The sequence below is a fragment of the Lissotriton vulgaris genome, chromosome 7, assembly GCF_964263255.1.
Source record: "Lissotriton vulgaris chromosome 7, aLisVul1.2, whole genome shotgun sequence".
In the NCBI taxonomy this organism is placed as follows: Eukaryota; Metazoa; Chordata; class Amphibia; order Caudata; family Salamandridae; genus Lissotriton; species Lissotriton vulgaris.
This window is the reverse complement of record NC_141695.1, coordinates 837,319,486-837,339,839: the sequence shown is the minus strand read 5'-3', so window position 1 is coordinate 837,339,839 and position 20,354 is coordinate 837,319,486. Positions and strand designations below refer to the sequence as shown.

General features: G+C 46.8%; 1 protein-coding gene across 1 annotated transcript in view; it reads right to left on the bottom strand.

Annotated features, from left to right (window-relative positions):
- ASPSCR1 (ASPSCR1 tether for SLC2A4, UBX domain containing) overlaps positions 1-20,354 on the bottom strand; it is a 709,269-nt gene that overhangs the window by 618,959 nt on the left and 69,956 nt on the right. The window contains exons 2-3 of the mRNA XM_086931183.1: positions 2,840-2,895; positions 1,772-1,886 (exon numbers count right to left, since the gene is read on the bottom strand). Coding sequence (XP_086787309.1) covers positions 1,772-1,886; positions 2,840-2,895 — 171 coding nt within the window. The remainder of the gene's footprint in view (positions 1-1,771; positions 1,887-2,839; positions 2,896-20,354) is intronic.

Here is a 20,354-nt window from a genome sequence, read left to right as displayed (position 1 = left end):
ATTATAGGGAAAAGAGAAAAGAAGATGAACACTAGTTCTGATTGGTCAGCAGTGGAGCAGTGATATGTTCAACAACACCAACATAGAGGATTCACACCTGCAAACAGACTTGATAGTAGGGAGGGGAAGCTTGTAAAAGTGAGAAGAGTGAAGGGCCAGAACAGATCCTGTGGAACACCAAAGTAAACATAGGCACAATTGATCATTAGCTTTCTGCCCGTCCATCAGCCCTCTATATTCCACAAAAGGGGAGGCAACAAGATTTCAAACTTAAACAGACGCTCCTCACATTTGCTTCTAAGTTTGCCTTTTTATAAAACTGGGAACAACCTATGGATCCAGTGTGACAAATGGACAGTAATTTTTAATTACGAAGCAATATACCATATCAATCTGGATCCTCAGCTTTATTACAGCTGCTTTCAGACACAGCCTGGTGAGCTAAACCCCAATAGCGCATGCTTACTATGACCAGGGCCACTGAAATTATGCGGCAGGGAAGAGCCAAATTATGCGGAAGGGTTCAGTAAATTATGCAACCAGAAAAGGCAAATTATGCAGCATAATGAGGCGCATTTTGTAATAGTATTACTTCATTATTTTGTCATTTTTACACTTGTTGGTGCCGTCTTGGTATTGGCTGCACCTCATTAGTAGCAGTTTAACACCCAAAACTAGCAATGAGCAACAGAAAGGTGACCAGTTAAACTTTGCAAAGGGCCTTCCACTGCGCTGCATCAAGTGTTGCTGCGTTTTTATTAACTTTTGAACTGTTTGATCTATAAATAACACTTTTCTTTGTTGGAATCGCCGATTATGTGGCAGATGGTGGATTATGTGGCAAATACGGCAAATTTACAACTATGCAAAAAAAATCGCTGCAGCCGCAAAATCACACAATTCAAGTGGCCCTGATTAATTACAAACTTCATCAGTGCTAAAGAGGTGCAATTTGTGAAAATAAAAAAAATCTGTGGTCAAAATATTTCCTATTGAATACCTTGCCAAACAGGGCCTTGGACAAGTGATAGAGAGCCTTAAGAAAGGATGGTAGATCAAAGTTTCACACCTCACGCTTCAAATTAATCATGGGAGTAGGGCCCAGATAAATCACGTCGATTTCCTGCTTCACAGATCAGATAAACGAAGTGAAGCTGCACACTAAGACAAAAAAATAGATGGCTGGCTCACATCCTTGCCTGGAACCTACCAAATAAAACATACATTCAAGCAGAACCTTCACAAAAGGATGTAGCATATCCACCACGTGGGTCTTGGAGCATTGTGGTTCCAATGGTCAAATGCTGTACCATACGATCCATTGCAGTGTTCCTAAAATGTGATAAGGAGCTTGTGCAGAAGAAATAGAACGCATCATGTGGCACTAGTGCCTTCCAGGGTACTTTGTCTGCGACAAATCTGAACACAGACACCAGTCACCCAACTCTCAAGTCAACTTACCATCACACAGGCGGTCATGGCACAAGGTCCTCCCCAAGACAGAGAGGCAGATACCTTTCTGACCACATAAATACTAAAGTGGATACTTCACTGCCCCAAACCAAAACTCAGAAGCACAGTTCTCATCCCGAAGCTACATGACGCGGACACTTCTCACTCTCATCCAAGACCCAAAGAACAGCCATTCTATGAGATTATGCAGCAGATGCCTGCCAGTACTGCTTGTGCTACTTAAATTGGTGGGTGCTGAAGGGCTGATCAAACAGCCTTTCATCTTATAAGAGGAGAGGTCATTGGAAAGGGAGTGTACCATGTTTGTAGGCCCTGCCCGGAGTCGGGATGCAGGCACCATCTCCAGTTTGGCATTGTTTGGCAGGTTGGCGAATCTCCACTGCAGCGAGAGGTCAAGTACCAGCCTCTGGAACCTGCAAGAAAGTGCAGAGCATGTGATGAGCACTTCCCATACGTACACACTGAGAGGTGATTCAAGGGTTATTAACAAATACCCACCCCAGTATGATGGGGAATATCAATGAGCAACATCACTGTGTATCTCTTCTCCTTACAGTAAAAGTACCAATTCTAACCAAGCTCTTTCCCCACCATTGCACACCCCCTACCAGTGCCACCACTGTTAGGTGTCAACTTGTGTTATAGTGCTAATTTCCCGTAAGCCCATACCTAATTAATTCCACGCCTGCACTCTTCATGCGACCCAGTTGCACTAATCCTACTGGAAATTAGCCTCATTCTGAACTCTGGCCAACATACCCCATTCTAAAGCCCCTACCGGTAATCCACACAACCCCTACTCTTTGCAATGACTAGCTCCTGTGGTGTGCTGCAACCACATTTCACGACAAGCCAGTAGCACACTCCCCTGCACCATTCAAAAGCCATCTTTAGAGCTCCTGCTGATGAACATTCTACCGCCCCATGACTGATCCGCTGCCATATAATTCTGCAGCCCATGTTGGTATCTTTCCCCTTTCTACGGCTCTTGCCATCGAGCTCAGCTCCTGCTACTGAGAGCCTTACATTCTGCAGTTCTCATGTGCCTGCATATTGCAGCTAATGCAAGTGTCTGCCCAACATGCTCCACTATTTTACATCTTCTGCCAATTCTGCATTTTGATGGTGCCCACCATTCTGTTCTTTCTTGGAGACTACTCTCCGCTACAGCTTCCCTGTTACCCGTGTGTGGTATTCCTGACTGTGCCTACTCACTGCCCCACTTTCCTTCTCAAATGCATCTCAGTGGAAAACGGGCCATATTTCATATCCTCTCATTAAGTAATCCGTTACAGCATGACAAGACACAGCCCCATTTCCAACCTCTATGTTCATGGGAGTTCAGCAGTAGAATCTGGATTCTTACTTCAAATCAAACTCGTCCGGGTTGAAATTCTGCTTCCTGCAGGTTTCCTCCAACACCTGTAAAGAAAAGAGCAGAAGGAATACTCAGGATCTGAGACTTTCTATCAATTAGAGGTTGTGATAAAGGTAAAAGAAAAGCGATGGGGCGGGACAGCACTTTACAGAATGGCCAGACAATAGAGAGCATACGTGCCTTGGCCGGACAGAACTTCACAAGATTCATACAATGAAGTGCACCTGCACCAGGAGTCTCTTCTGCCACAATAAGCTCAGATTACATTTGTTTCACCAGTGAGTCACTGATAAAAGGCCAGGCCAGGTGCCCAAGGCCCACACTGCGAGGCACAGTTGCTTGGTGCCTGGAGCATTCACTGCCAGGAACAACTTCATCATGCCAAGAACTACAACCACATCGGCCACGGCTCAAGAACCTCCAGTGCAGCTGACCATATTAAAGCTTCCACTTAAGCAATCCATGTTAAAACCTGCTGTGGCCGCCTCATGCTAATGGCCCCTACCAAAAGCCACCACCATCCCCAGCCAAGAGCACCCGCAAGATGAACCTACCACCTGCGAATGGCTCACAATGCTGGTTGACTGTCTCATGCCTATAATCCCAAAAAGTTGGTGAAACTACCTCTCATATCAATTTGTTTATTTATTTGTATTTTATGTACCGTGGACATGACCCAATTAGGGTATCATAGCGCTTTGCAATTACATAGCCTTAAACTTTCGACAGCAGGTTTGACACGACATTTAAGCAAAAGTAACAAGAGTAAATAATCAATTTGAGAGTGAGACATTTGTGCTTACAAAAACATACATACATGTCCTAACGACTACTAGAGATCGATGTGTATTGTCATAGTGCATGATCTATAAATTATCCTAACCGTGCCTGGTCTGCTGTTATTATGGGAAGAATTTCCTCATAAGAAAAGTTTTAGGTTCTTTTTTTAAACTGAAGAGGACGAGATTCTTCTAATGCTCGGGGGAGTGAGTTCCAAATTCTTGGTGCAGCACCATACAATGCTCTGTCATAAGTTCTCTTCTTTCGGAAGAGGGCAGATTACAGTAAGAGATCTCCATTGCTCCCTGATAATCTGCTGCCTCCTGATAATGTGATTTTCTGGGCTAGGTATAGTGGCGTTTTTTAATGTATCGCTTTGTGTGTGATACATGCCATCTTTGGTCGGATTCTTGCTTCATAAGGTAGCAAATTAAGTGCTTTCAGATGTGATCAAACTTTCTGGAGCCTGTTCGGAGTCTTGTGGCAAGCTTTTATTGGGGCAGTTGAAATCCTGGATTGTCCTGATAAAGTTGTGCATCCAGATGACTAATGCCTGGACTGCTATTTTGAGGTCTGATGTAGCTATGAATGGTTCCAGTTTTCTAAGATAGCTTAGATGGAAGCAGGCATTTTTTGCCATCACGTTAATGTGGATTTGCATGTTTAACTTGGTCCATTCCATTATCCTCGCTGTGATTTTCTAAGGGGAAATCAGAAGGAATTCTGTGTTATGCAGTTTAAGCTTGAGATGATTATTAGTTAGCCAATGAACGGCCCTCTTTGATGCGTATCAAGGACCCGTCCTGCTGCATGTAGTCTCATTCGAAGTTGATGTTTCCAGACACAAATCAAAAGGTTGGTCTAAGGGTGCAAGTTTCCAGTGTTTGGGAAGGGTTTCACAGAGGTGGTCGACCAAGCAGCAAGAGGTATTTATTGTGGCAGAGGCTTGCCCACTTCGTTTTTTGGGGTGAAAGATACACTTCAGAATATGGATTTGGGACGAAGAGTAATATTTGTACACATCAATTAGCAGCTGGGCACAGCAGATGTGAAGTACTGAGAGACAGGATATACATTCATGTTCTCTTTAGGGGTAACGGCCGATGTGACTAGATACTATTAAAAGGCCCGCCAAACCAAAACACTCCTAGCCCACACACACCTCTCAACATAAATCTCTGATAGCGCCGCAGCACAGGCCAGGTTAGCGTGAGAGCCCCCGCCAGCTGTAAACTCTGGCACCTGAACTGTGGGCATTGATGAGAAATCTGGCTGTTTCCAGCAAACTGTATGTCTCAGATAATTTCTTCATATACCAAAACTGAAAAACACCCATATTGACTGTACATTTCTATGGGACCTGGGCCCAGTGATGTCATCTTATGAAAAAGTTCCCTTTCTTCGCTGTTCACTAGAACAGTCAAAGAAAATATGACATTTTCAAAGCAAGTGCCACAGTTAAATATGAGCAAGTTCATAAAACCCTAGGATATAAAAACAGACTTTGTTTAAAGGTGAGTATTCACGTCTTTTCCATCACGTACATACCTGGGCTGATTTTCCTCTGCGTACTTTTTTGAAATGCAGATTTTTTGTTTGAAAGTAATAAAATTAAAAAAACTGTGACCGAAGGCGGCACCCATAAAGCTCACAGACGTTCAGTCAGAGCCATGGTTGGGGGGTGGGGGCGCTCAAACAGTGTTTGGGAGATCTGAGACCAGGATGGCATCAGCTTTTACAGAGGAGCTCTCACAGTTCTCAAAACAGGGAACCCGTGTACCCGAAAAGTGCTAAAGAACGGTAATCCCTATCCTCAAACCTACACAATAAACCTGAAACAACGAATAATGGAACAGAAACAAATAATTGAGGATGGGGTACATATGCAAACAATATTTCTTTTAACATCCATGAGCATTGGAACACAACCAAAACTGCAGGAGATTTTTCCAACCGCCCGCCTCCTTCTTCCCCTCTCAAAGGAGAGATTTCCGGAGGCAATAATTTGAATGCTATCGGCGAAGGACGCCTCCCTTCATTTATGGGCTCGGCTCGCACTGCACCTTTTCTGTGTTTCAACGAAACCAGAGGGAGATATGTGTTGTAATATTAACAAACAACTTCTAAATAAATAAGTGGCTGGTAAATCAGTTTCGAGTCTTGGCTCAAGCATCCTGTGATTCTGGGTAAATCACTTAATCTCCCAGTGCCTAAAAATGAATGTGTCCGTCTATATTGTAACCCGCGCTCATGTAAAGCGCTCTGATACCTTCGGGTCAAGTTCGCGCTATATACAAATACAAAAAACACACAACACATACCTGCCGTGAAGTAATAAGGACTTGGCCGTGCAGCTATGAGCTTAGCAATGCGAAAGAGATATTCTTGTCGTAAGACCTTAAGTTCCGACTGGAAGAATCTGCGATTTATAATAGACGCGAATGAACCATAATAACTTTTGTGTGACTTGGAACCGATATATATTCTAGTATCTACGACTCAATGGAAAGCTTAATCTAAAAAGAACATGTGGCATAACATGTTTGTTCAAGGCCAGCAGTGACTAGAACGCAAACAGAGTTTTTGTACACAGAGCAGGTGTTAAAATATTTCTGTATCAAGAATGCCACTAACAGGAAATCAAAAAAAGCTGCAATTACATGAAGGCAACTGTTCTGAAATGCAAAACCAGCCTAGGCACTGTGCGAGTATTCCCTGGCTCAGAGATAAGGCATGGGCAAAGTGAGCTCTGGCCCAGGACCCCGCTTTTCATGGGGCCCCCCTCAAAGAGCCAGCTCTTTTCTGCAGTCTTCCCCTGGTGACCTGGAGTAATTCTTAGACAGATTATTTTACATACCGTTTTCCTTTAATTTATTTTTAATGTGGGTGATGTGTAATGTGTCAAAATCTATTACAGACATTTTGCAGAGAAATGGTGTGTTTATGTTTCATGCAACAACAATTAAAACAAGCATTTGCAATGCAATAGGTCTCGCATTAATTAAGTTTGAGCTATTGGCATTGCGAAATATTGCAAGACCAATTGCAACAAAAGTTTATAAATTGTAGACCAAAAAAAAAGTGTCTTTATTTTGGTAGCAATGGTGGCATGCTGTGCTTTAGATGAATGTTTAAAACTAAAGTGTGAAAAAGATGAAGTCCGCTGCACTCCTAGGTTGTGAAAGGCTTTTAAACGATGAATAGGTATGGTTCAATCTTTCAGGGTGCTCAGGGTGAACTTTTCTGTCCGGGAGGGGCAGAGTGTCAATGCGAGAAGGAATACCTTACGGGCGTAAGGTGAGGAACCTGAGCACTCCTTTGTGCTAATGACGGCAATTTACACAATAATGTTCAAAAAAAGTTCAATGTTTTATTCACTTTGTTCTTTCGCAAATGCAATTCATCCTTCTGAATTAGAACATGTTCATTAGAGTAAACAAAGTTTGAATTAAATGCGGTTTGGTTATTCCATAATCAATCCATGAATTGGAACAGTTCAATGCTTTAAAGTTGTAAATATGAACATCCCCGATGCATTTCGAGCTAAAGAGCTCTTCTTCAGGGGATCAGAGTGTTCTAGGAAAGAGGAGGAGAATCCAAAGTTACTAATCAGGTCCCGAGTGAAAAGCAGATGGGCAGATGAATGGAGGCGAAATGGTGATTAAGGCTACTACTAGCAAGTGAAACAGTGATGTGAGGGATAGGTGAAAAGTGAACAGACTTTTGCTGGAGTGCCCCAGCAACCGGTTTGAACTGGGGTATGCATGAAGCACCTAGTGTGCCTCAGGCAGTGTCTCAATCTAGTCAGAACTAACATGTCTTCTCCCTCTAGAAGGGTGGAATGCTACCCCCGTCACCAGAATTGGCGAGGGGGTAGTATTCCAAAGCGTATGACACCTTACACAACATGTTTGGATAAAGCCAAACCAAAGTTACCATTTAACTGCGAGGTTCATAATGCACTTAAGAGTATATGGTATGGCAATATCATAGAACAGCTATGAGGACATGGTTCTGAAAGCTGCCGACAGGCCCAGCTCATGCTAGATCACCATCTCACACATAACCAAGCACTCTGCCTTCAGGATTGTTAAGTCCTGCCATAGGAGTGACTTATAGGCTACTATGTCTCTATATGTAAGTAGGTATAGGAATACTACACCTAAGCAAGGGGTGATTACAAGACCTTGCCCCAGCTGAGTGATCAGCCAGTTGTGTCTATTTGAGTGGCCAGCCAGGGGTGGCACACTACATGCCGCAGCCCCTGGTAGGCCTTAGTTACACCTATGCCCTGAGTACCTATGGTACACTTCTACAGGGGCTGACACAGTGAACCAATTCCCAATTGTGGATGTACCTAGAGTACATGGTGAATTTAGAGAGAGTGCATCTGGGCTGTGGGTCTGATTAGCAGGCCCACAGCCACATCTAAGTCGAAAACCAGTAAAGCAAAAGCAAAAAGTGGGGGTGACCATAGGAAGCAGACCCTACTCTCCTACACAAACGCCCCACCAAACTTAGGGACATTAAACTAACCTTGACCAGTTGAGTCTTCATGTTCTAAGTGGAAATATCGGGAGAGTCCATCTGCATTGGCATGGTCAGTCCCAGGTCTATGTTCCACTGTAAAGTCCATCCCCTGTAGGGAAATGGACCACCTAAGAAGTTTGGGATTTTCACCCTTCATCTGATTTAACCATAAGAGGGGCTTGTGGTCTGTCTGAATCTTGAAGTGAGTGCCAAACAAGTATGGCCTCAGCTTCTTCAGGGCCCAAACCACAGCAAAGGCCTCCCTCTCTATAGCTGACCAACGTTTCTCTCTAGGGGGTCAGCCTTCTGCTTATGAAAGCAATGGGCTGGTCTTGACCATCTATATTCAGTTATGAAAGTACAGCTCCCACACCCAATTCAGAAGCATCTGTTTGGACTATGAACTCTTTGGAGTAATCTGGACTTTTCAGAATAGGGGCAGTGCACATGGCCTGCTTCAGGTCAAATGTCTTTTGACAGCTAACTGTCCACTGAACTTTCTTTGGCATCTTTTTGGCATAGGATAGGAAGTACTTTATTCGATAAAATCTCATCATAAAAGAACACAGTCTTATACAGTTAAAAAGAATAAAAACAAGAACCCACCAATCCTTGTGTAAAAACATCAACACGTTAAAACCACAATGCTAAAAGCAATAAGATATACAATAAAACCAAATACATGACAGCCTAAAATCATCCTAACATAAATCCATCAAACAATCAGGTTGGTAAGGGGGTGGATATTACCCTCCGCATACGTGTCTGCCAAGCACTACCCAAGAATTTTGCTACCCCACACACCATGGGAAGACGTATCGCTGCGGAGGAGCGGCAAAGCCATTTTTGGCACCTGAGGCCCAGCCCCAAGCATAATGGTTTTAACCATATCTTCCTTGCACCCCTGTAGGCCGGGCAAGCGAAAAGGAAATGAGCCACAGACTCTTTGGGGGCTGCACACCCTAGGCAGGATTTGGGTACGCTGCCTGGGTTGTTCCACCCAGAGGAGAAATCATTCACCGGGAGGGTCCCAAACCTGAGTTTAAGGTAGAGTGATCTATCCAATGGTTTTTGTATAAAATCTAGGAAAGGTTCAAGTTTCCTTGCCAATTTAAACTCAAGGACCCGCTCTGTAAGGGGACCCCCTACACCTCTAGATGTGGCCTCCTCCTGAACCCAATCCCAGTAAAGTTTCTTAATCACTAGCTTAGAGGGGGGTATTTGGCTCATCCGTGATACACTCAGGCCCAATTTTAAAACCAGCTGCCTCAAATTGCTCAACCACTTGATGTTATTCCCCGAGTTGAGCAAAAGAAGTTCGTCTAGAACTGCTGCGTAGTTATGGAGCTCCTGGGTCCTTCTGAGTCGTACCCAGAAAAGTAGTGGCCGCAAGCTAACTATATCTTTTAAAGAGCGCCTGCCCATGTCTTGCCGTAGTGGATTTAGCGTGGTGGAAACTGAAAGGGACACCATGTCTCTCAAGAACTTATTTTCAGATGTAACTAGATCAGTTATGTTCTCGGACCCCCACAGCTCGGATCCGTATAGTGCCGATGGTAATGCTTGGCCTTCATACACAGAGAGAGCCGGTGCTACCGGTTTACTCGTTGACTCCCGCTGTTCCCTCAAAATAGCCCCTGACACTCTTTTGTGATTTAAAAGCATTTTGGCCAAATGATCTTTCCAATTCATCCGGCTATTAATCCTGACCCCCAAATAGTCGAATGAATCTGCCAGCTCCAAGGGGGCACCATTAAGCGAAACATTGTTCCTGAATCTCTTGGAGGGTGAGATGGCCATAAGCTTCGTCTTGTAGGTATTGATGGTAAGGCCTCTATCCTTGCAGAGCGCACAAAAATGATCCAAGAGCTTTTGAAGCCCTATGGGGGTTTTAGAGATCAGCAGGGTGTCGTCCACGAAGAGCAGGGTAGGTGTTTTCTCCCCTGCCAGGGATGGGGCGACGGTCGCTTCTTCCCTCAGGTGATCCACTACGCCATTCACCAAGAGGGAGAACAGGGTCGGCGCCATGACGCATCCCTGGCGGACTCCACTCCTCACAGGCACCCTCTCTGTCAGTTGCCCCTGGGAGCCCCATCTGATCCTAGCATAATTCCCCTTGTGAAGTTTCACAATAAATCCCTAGAGAGGGCCCAGGAAACCCATCTTCTCTAGGATATCCCACAGCCTGGCACGAGGAACTAGATCAAAAGCTGCTTTGAGATCTATAAATGCAAGGTACAGGCTGCCCTTACCGATGGTCACGGCCTTCCAATAGATCGCAAAAAATCGGAAGACCTGATCCATCGTGCCCACTTTTTGTCTAAAACCCGCTTGAAAATGGGAAAGAATATTCTCCTCTTCCATCCAGACACCCACCCTGGAGAGGATGACCCTGCCCACCACCTTCTGGATCACGTCTATTAGACTGATCGATCTGTAGTTGGCAGGGTCATCTCCCGCCCCCTACTTATACACGGTTACAACCTCTGCTCCCTTCCACGAATCCGGCACTGGGTAGCCCTTAGAGCTTTTTTGGAAGTGAGGTCATTTAATGGAGTCACAATGGACCCATCATTTTTCACAAACTTCCTGTAGTACCCAGACAGGCCCAAGAAGGCTCTGACCTGTGTCTGGGTGGTTGGAGGACTCCAGTCTCTGATGGTCTGGATCTTGCTCTCCAGTGGTTGAACCTGACCCCCACCTACCAGGTGGCCCAGGTACACAACCTTGCTCTGCCCTATCTGGCACTTTGCAGCCTTGATAGTGAGGCCTGCCTTTTGCAGAGCCTCTAAAACATTCCTCATGTGGACCAGGTGATCCTCCCAGGAGGAGCTAAAGACAGCAATATCATCTAGATAAGCTGCACAATAGTCTTCCAATCCTGTGAGAACTTGATTCACCAACCTTTGGAAAGTGGCAAGTGCATTCTTCAAACCAAAGGGCATTACCACAAATTGATAATCTCCTCCTTGGGTCGAAAATGCTGTCTTGGCTTTTGCATCCTCAGCTAATCTGATTTGCCAGTAGCCTGATGTCAGGTCAAATTTGCTCAAGAACTTGGCAGAAGCCAATCTATCAATGAGCTCATCAGCCCTGGGGATGGGGTGGGCATCTGTCCTAGTGACAGCATTGAGAGCTCTGTGGTCCACGCCCCGGAACCACAGAAACCCCTCACCGAAGCTGCACCTACCACCCCCCCCCACATCGCGTCTATGGACACAACTGATCCCCTACCCTCCCTTCCCTAGTTCTTTTATTAGTGAGTTTGATTTGGTGATGGTTTGTTTAATGGTCACGTTCCCTGACCAAACCCTTTATGGGAGCAGACGAAGATCCAACACGCTGTGACTATGTCGCGAAACGATAAGCGCCCATAGTTGCGTTACATCTCTGATGCCACGACATGCCACAACACAACACATGCACGGGACGTAAAAAACACCTGGGAAAATTGCACTGAGACACAGACCGGGCGAGCCCGCAAACGGGTCTCCGCCTCTGACGATCATACATACATCATAGACACAGGAGGGTTCAACTCACACTGAGATAACAACCAATTGAAATTCCGTCATGGCGACCATCGCCTGGCGCCGTCGACTATACATGACTAACATTTTGCGTTAGTGAGCTATACCACTATACGATCTGCGACATAATGACATCACAGGCACAAGAACTTTGATACCTTTCTTCTCAGTCCACATATTACCTGATATTTGCTGCTGCTGTTAAATTGTGTTCTGGACCTGACTTGTAGCTCTTACAATACAGATACTAGATAGACGGTGATGTGATCAACTCGACAACAAAAAACTACAAAACCTGTAGACCTCACAGTTGTAGCACTGTACACTGAATTATGTCTCCGTACTCATCCTGAACTACGCCGCCGGACCCCCGGGTTGCCGGCTAATTGGCTGTGTTACATCACCAGTATTACATCTCGATGTTTATTATTTATGCTGGCACCTGAGGGCAGCAGGCTACGCGACATGTACAATAGTGTATTCTTGATTCATATGCACAATAAAGGTCTTTAAAAATAAAAAAAAATAAAAATTGAGACCTCTGTGGTCCACACAAAACCTCATCTCTCTCTTACCATCTTGGGTGTGAGGTTTTGGCACAAGGACTACTGGACTGAGCCAAGGGCTCTCCGAGGGCTCAATAACTCCCAGCTCCAACATCTTTTGGACCTCTGTCCTAATGCAGTCCCTGACATGGTCAGGTTGCCTGTAGATTTTACTCTTGACAGGCAGACTGTCACCAGTGTCCACCTCACGGGTGCACCCGCTTGTCTGACTTGGGGTCAGAGAAAACAAGTGTCTGAAGGACTGCAGAACTGGTCTACAATCTGTTGCTGATGCCAAGGTAAGAAGGATGCCCCTAAATTGCAGAGGTATGACCAACCTCCTGGAAGCACCAAGCTTGGGGTCTCTAGCCTCTGTATAAAGGAGCCCATCATCCCAATACACTTTATGGGTACCTTGAGCATTCCCAGCAGCCTCAGCAGCAGCCTGTTGTCTGAGGGGTTCAAGAGAGGAGCAATCCAATTGTGCCTGCCTCAGATCTGCCCTTGAGGCCCCCCGACCCAAGAAACTCAACCTGATCAGGCTCAAGTTATTCTAGGACAGTTCCCTCTTGGATCTCAGAATCATCCTCCTGTGAGGGCTGATCCTCCACCTGAGGCAAGGGGAAGGCACAGCCTTAACCCTCTTGCTCTTTCTCTTGGGTAGTGTCTGGTCTATTGTTCCAAGATCTAGCACTTGTTCAGGTAAGCACTTTTTGGCCTGTGACCTGGTCACAGCAAGGACATGTGCTGAAATCCCCAGCATTTCTGCATGGGTCCTATACTCCACCTCAGACCAAACTGAGGTTTCAAGATCATTTCCCAACAGACACTCTACTGGAAGGTCTGAACTCACAACAGCCTTCTTGAGGCCAGTTACCCCTCCCCAGGAGAAGTTAACAACTGCCACACTATGGGAAGTAGTGGCATTGCAGGCAACACTCGGCGGCGGTGGGCGCCATCTTGAGCGAGGCAGGTGAGGTCAGCGCTCTAGTCGCGCCGTCCTCCCGCCCTCCTGGTGTATTTAGGTGAGCCCTTCCCAGCGCTCTGTGCCTTTCAGAAGCTCTCCCTGGTGAGGGGAACTGGGGCTGCGAGCTGCTGGAGACTCTTAAGAATTGCGATTTAAGGCAACTTGATCTTAGCATTACAAGCATTATATTTGGAACGTTTTTTAACTGCTTTTAAAACCGCCGTATTTTTACCTTTGGGGGCTGTCAGCATAAGGGGAATTGAGCTTTATGTACTCTGACACTCCTCACACCTATTATTCCTCTCCTTTCAGCCCAGCCGTTTTCTGACAACATTCGGCGGCGGTGGGCGCCATCTTGAGCGAGGCAGGTGAGGTCAGCGCTCTAGTCGCGCCGTCCTCCCACCCTCCTTCCTTCCTATAAATGTGCAAGGCGGCCAGACGGCGCAGCGGGCTGGCGCAGCGGGCGCGCGCCGAACCCGCGCCTAAGCCAAGCCCGTCTGCGCCCGTCCGCTCCAGGACTGCGCCGGGCGCGGGCCATGCTGCCCAAAACCATCCAGCCATCAGGTACGACTCTAACGAGCTTCTCTCAGTGCGCCAGACAACGGCCAGCCATAGCTGTAAGGGACACCCCCCTACTGATCGTCTCTGGGGCCCATTTTCATGCCGCCTCTGCAGATGGTCGTCCCTGGGACCCGCTTGTGTAATCTCCAACCCACTCCCCCCACCAATGCACAAGTTATCACCTTTAAAGGCGGACTCATCAATGCCAGGTCTTTAGCATGTCATGGACAAGATATTCATGACCTCATACTTTCTCACGACCTAGCCGCCCTTTTTATCACCGAAACCTGGCTAAATGACGCGTCTAACCCTGACTTGGCAACCGCCCTCCCTCTCGACTTTACCATCCATAGGCGGGACAGACCCTGCGGCAGGGGAGGGGGGATAGCTATCATAACCAAGAAACTCTTTATGTGCCACACATTTGATCTGGCCTACCTCAAGGACTGTGAGGGCATAGGCTTTGTGATCCATATCAACCCCTCCACCTCCTTCTCAGGAGGACTTGTCTATCGCCCCCCTGGAAACGCAACGCTATTCTTGGATTCTCTTGACGAGACTCTTGGGTCACTTATGACCCATTATCCTACCTTCACCCTCCTTGGTGATTTTAACCTTCATTTGGAATCCTGCGCTGACCCTCACACTTCAAGTTTCCAACAATCACTCGACATTTTTGGCCTCTCTCAACTGGTCACTCCCCCAACGCACCGGGCTGGCCACACGTTAGACGGCATCTGTACAAATTTAGTCACCCTAGCCGTATCTCCCCCGATCCCACAAATATGGACCGATCACTGTTTTATCCCTTTCTCTATCAAGGCTAAACCCTTAGCGCAACTGAACACTAAGTGCTCCCCCACCCCCTTCTCGATCAACTGGAAGAAAGTGGCCGAGCGCATTAAGTTGAACCCTCAGCCCCCTACCCCCCCTCCCACTATTGTTGGAGACGTATCGCAAGACTCCAACAACTTTCACACGTGGATCGATAAAGTGGTCTCGGTTAATTCCAACCCAAACAATCAAAAATCAGTCCATCGCAAAAGAAAGCCCAATGCCCCCTAGTACACCCAGGCCCTCACCGAAAGTCACCTTATGTGCAGGGTCCTAGAAAGAGAGTGGAGGAAAACTTACGACCACACTTCCAGAACCCTTTATATCCTGCAGAGGAAACAATACCTCTCTAACATAAAAAAAGCTAAAAAGGAGTTCTTCACCACAGCCATAGAGGAAGCTAAACAGAAACAACAAACAATTTTTAATATAGTCAAGTCTTTCACCCACCCCAAAGCCCTCGCACTTGAAATTCCTCCATCCCAAACCCTTTGCGATCAAATAGCTGATTTTTTCATCGAGAAAATCAATAATATTCACAAGGACTTTCCCCCCCCCTCAATCCCCATACAAGAAGCAGTCACCAATTTACCCACCTTGGGTAACTTCTCAACAGTCTCCCTGTTGCAAACACAGAAGGCTATTATGACCTGTAGATCGGGAGCCCCCACGGACTCTTGCCCCCCGATTATCCTCCACCATCTCATTGAGGATGTTAACCCCACAATCAATGCCATTGTCAACAAATCTCTTAGCTCAAGCATTGTCCCCGTTGAATGGAAAAAGGCCATTGTTAAGCCCCTAATGAAAAAACAAAACAAATCCCCGACAGACCTATCCAATATGCGCCCAATCTCCTTACTTCCGGCACTAGGCAAAATTACAGAGCAGCTAGTACCCGAGGAGTTAAAAGCCTTTGTGGAAAACATTCACATCTTGCACCCACAGCAATCAGGTTTTCGCCCTGGCCATTCTACTGAAACTGCATTGATCGAACTATCGGACTCCATTAAGTTCCTGCAGGATGAGGGGAGACAAGCTGTACTCATCCTGCTCGACTTAACCGCAGCATTCGACACCATCTCACATGCCATTCTCATTAACAGAATGCGCGAGATTGGTGTAACGGGTACAGCATTAACATGGATAACATCATTCCTATCCAACAGATCTCAAACAGTTTCATTAGGCCCCTTCCTCTCTGGCGAAAGACCCACCACATCAGGAGTGCCCCAGGGGTCCATACTCAGTCCACTCTTTTTTAATATCTACATGGCCCCCCTTCTCACAGTGATTGAATCCCACGGAATCCTCGTTACATCTTATGCTGACGACACTCAGCTCGTCGTCACCATAGATAAAAAATGCACTGATGCCGCCCTCAGATTTCAGAATTGCCTCTCCCAAGTCTTCTCTTGGCTCAACAATAACCATCTTAAGTGCAATAGTGCCAAAACGGAAATTATACCCTTAGGTAAAGACATCCTCTTCTCCCCAAAAGATTGGTGGCCTCAAAACTCTGAACCCCCGCCGAGTGCGGTTTCTTCGGCCCGCAACCTGGGTGTCCAATTCGATTTGTCCCTCAGTTTCGACGATCATGTGCGCATCACTGCAGGGTGCTGCTTCAGTCTCATTAGACAGCTGAAGAAATTCTTCGACTTTCTTCCCATCTCAGCCAGGAAATCAGTCGCGGTGGCCCTAATCCTATCCCGGCTGGATTACTGTAATGGCCTTTTGGCAGGAATAAAGAAGTCCACCCTCAAGAAACTGCAAAGCGTTCAACACGCGGCGGCCAGGCTCGTTCTCAAACTTCCAAGAAGGTCCTCGGCCTCAGCAGCCCTCAACACTCTTCATTGGCTGCCCCTCCACAAAAGAATCCTCTTCAAACTCCTTGTCACGGTTTTTAAAGCCACCAGGAATACAGGCCCTTTTTACCTGTCTAAGCGCTTTCTGCGCTACACTCCATCGCGTCACTTGAGGTCATCAGGAGCCAACCTGGTTACTGTTCCTAGAATCAAGTTAAAAACGAAAGGAGGAAAAACTTTTTCATTCCTGGCGGCTAAGGCATGGAACGGCCTCCCCTTCAACCTCAGGCACGCCCCCACAGAAAGCCTTTTCAGGAAACTCCTGAAGACCTGGATATTCCCACAGTCTGATTCATTGGTTCTCGCAGCCATCTGATCTATGCCTCACCGAGCTGGTTCTTCTGTATGCTCAGCGCCAAGATGCTCCTTCCGGAGCGATAGTTGCGCTATACAAATCCCAATAAATATCAAATATCACTAGGTACTTCTCACCTAGTATGATCTGTTCAGGGTCCACAAAGTTAGGTGTCACCATGGTGACACTGGCACATGTGCCCCTGTAGGCCTAAGCCATCTTGTCATTAATAAAAGGTGTCTGCCCGTACTTGCTCAGATTACTGGGACTTACAGTAGAGGACATTGCTATGTCCCCATCACAGACAAGAACAGCCTGAGTTGGTACTCTGACTAGGCCAGAGTCCATCTCAGTTCCCAGGGTCAACCCTACTACACCCTTTTGCTGGGAACCACCACTAACAGCTGGACTAGGGGGAACAGTTGCCTTAGGGGCATTGGTAGTTGGTGCTGTGCCCTTCTTGGTGCACTCACTAAACCAGTGAGAGACAGACTACAGTATCCACACCAGGGCTTCTTTTGGCCTTCTTGTTTCGGTTGTTCTTTTTGGAGCCACCCTCCCCCTGTGCCTTTTGGGGGCCTGGTGAAGACTTCTGGTCTTTTTCTTTCTATTCATTTCCCTTCTGGTCTGCCTTTTCAGATCACTACCCTGGTTCTGGTTTTTCTGCTTAATCCTGGTTCTGACGCATTTGTCTGCCTTCTTTGCCAATTCTTGGGGAGAGGTCAGATCAGAGTCAATCAGGTATTGATGCAATAACTGGTTATGACAATTGTTGAGTATTTGTTCTCTCATGATCAAATTATACAATCCTGTATAGTCCTTAACCTCACTTCCCAATAACCAGCCTTCCAGAGCCTTAGTGGCACAATCACCAAAGTCAGTCCAGTCACGAGTCTTTGTCTTTTGGGTATCTCTGAACAACAACCTATATTGTTCAGTGGTTAGGCCAAACCCATCAATCAGAGCACTCTTCAGGACAGAGTAGTTGTTAGCATCACCATCACTAACTGTGAGGCGCTTATCTCTACCTTTTTCTGAAAAGGAGAGCCATAAGATTGCTGCCCACTGACTTTGGGGTACCTGCTGTACTCTGCAGGCCCTCTCCAAAGCAGTAATCCATTTGTGGATGTCATCCCCTTCTTTGTAGGGGGCACACTCTTGCTTAGGTGTCTATTGTCATAGGACCTATCTTTATCCTTAGGGATAGTGCTGCCACCAGTGGGTTCTAACCAACTCTCTCTATGCTCTCTAGCACGAGCAAGCTTCTCTTTGGCCAGGGCAACCTCAAGTTCCTGTCTTTCAATCCTAAGAGCAGCTTCTCTCATTTTGGCCTCACGTTCCCTTCTCTGAGGGGGAAGTCATCCCTCTCTGAGCAGAGCCAGGAGAGCCATTTGAAGCATGAGATATGAGAGATTCCCTGGAGCGAGATATCCCTCTTCTTTGCCTCTGGTTAAGCCCACTTGGGGTCTGTATGAGGGCTGCCCATACTGACTCCATTGTATGCTTAAGTTAGCCTCACTGAGTCTTCTCACTAGTGAGCTGGCTGTTTGTCTCAAGATCAGAACCATCTCCTTCTTCCTCTTCTGGTACTGAGGTATCAGTATTATCATCTGAGGAGGGAAAGACTTCATCTGGACTTCCTGTATTATCTGTCTTGGGGGACTGTTGAGCATCATTCTCTTCTAATAACTCGATCAGGAACTTGAGGAAAGGGTTTGAACCCTGTTTTAGCCTTCTGGAGGTACACAATTGTCTCAACTCTGGAAAGGCTAAGGCTTCATATCTCGAAGCCGTCCTCAAGGGATCTACTTCTGCAGGCAGAGAACCACTGGGGTTCAATGTCTGAGACATGTTTTCTAGTGAGGTGGACGTTTGCACCTACCTACACTATATGTTTTCTAAAGAACCTCTCTAGGAGTTGTAGTCAGGGTGTGCTAGGCCCAGGCTCCACAACAGCTACGTTCAGTAGAACTTAAGTATACTAAGACTTGTTTTTATATGTACCTACAGGTACCTGTGTGATCTTTCAAATGGAATCTCAAGATTACAAGTGGTAAAACAACAGCAAGCTCTAATCCCAACCGCTGCACACCAATGTGAGAAGTTGGCCTGGTATATGATGTTCACTATTCTAGTGAACACCTTGCACCAGTCCAAACAACCCTTATGGTGATGGTTGTAAAGTCAACCTTATAGACTAGCTATCCTAGAGGTAGCGTGGACAGAACAGTCTTAGGTTAAAAGACTCTTGAGTGTGTGTAAAGCCAGCTGTTTTACCATATGTAACCCCTTGAATATCAAATGAAAGGACACCACACAGGATATATATAACAAATATATATATTTATTCACTAACACACTCCTCTGAACTCTTTATGAGGTCAGAGGCAAAAGCACATAACAAGTTATACTCAAAAATACTTTAAATAGCACAATTTACAGTTAGGCCCTAGGGGCGCGTAAAACCATATACTAAGTAAGTGGTATAAGAACCACGACTCAGGAAAGGAGAAGGCCTAGGGCCTAGGAAATCGCTGGGGCTACACTATCTGACCCTTAGGTTAGGAGTAGGAGGCCCACAGGCGGCGCGTGCAGAGTCAGTACTCTCACGCGAGAGTCAATAGAAAGTCAATAGGAACGTAAAAGGTAAGTAATGAAGATTTAGGACACTTCCTGTCTAGCTAGAAGGTTACAACTAAAAACCTAGACACTTGGATAGTCAATAACCTTGAGAGCACCGAAGTACTCGCGTCACCTCACTCACAGGAAGCGGGTGCATAGGTGTGAAGATGTGTCGGGTTTCGCCGCCGAAGTCTATGGAGCCTGTGAAGAAAGATGCTGCAGGCGACCAGGAGGAAGATGTCCGGGTGGATCCAAGGGTGGATCGAGGATGAAGAGGACCTGAAAGCAGAGGAGACAGAGTCTAGGTCACTAGCCAGTGACCAGGTGGAACCAGGAAGGAACCAGACGTCGTCGAGGAGCAATCAGGTGCTGGGGTGAAGCTTGTAGTTGCAGTCACGCGGACCAGGAGGCGTCGAGGACGACCAGTTGCTGGAGTGGAGCTGTCCCACGAAGGTTCTCGCAGATGGAGGGGTCGGCTTCAAGATCGGAGCCAACAAGCCTAAGCAAAGGCAACCCACGCAGGATACACAAAGAGCTTCTGGTGCAGACCAGGAGGGTCTGAGGTACTTCACCTTTTCAGGGAAGCAAGTGCCTGTCTGGAGCAACCAGACCAGCGGTGGAGTTTTAAGAAGGATCGTCGCCAGGGGCTACTAGCCAACGGGCCAGCAACCGGACAACGCGTCGAGTAGAACACAGGCAGAAGGGCCCCACGCAGGTCTCGTGGAGTGTGGAGGGCTGGTTTTCGGTGCAGGTGGAGCTCGGTGTCGGGATGTCTCAGTCCCCAGGGCACAGCTTCGAGGAGGCCTCAGGAGCTGCGCAGTTAGCAAGTTGTCGACTTTCCAAGTTACCTGCTTCCACGGGTCCCGACCCCTTTCACGGGGCTCAGCTGTGCTGGAGTCGTGCAGTGGGGTCAGAGGGATCCGGGAGTCGAGGTCTTGTCAGGCTCTGTGCTCGGGTTCCGGCTGGAACGGGGA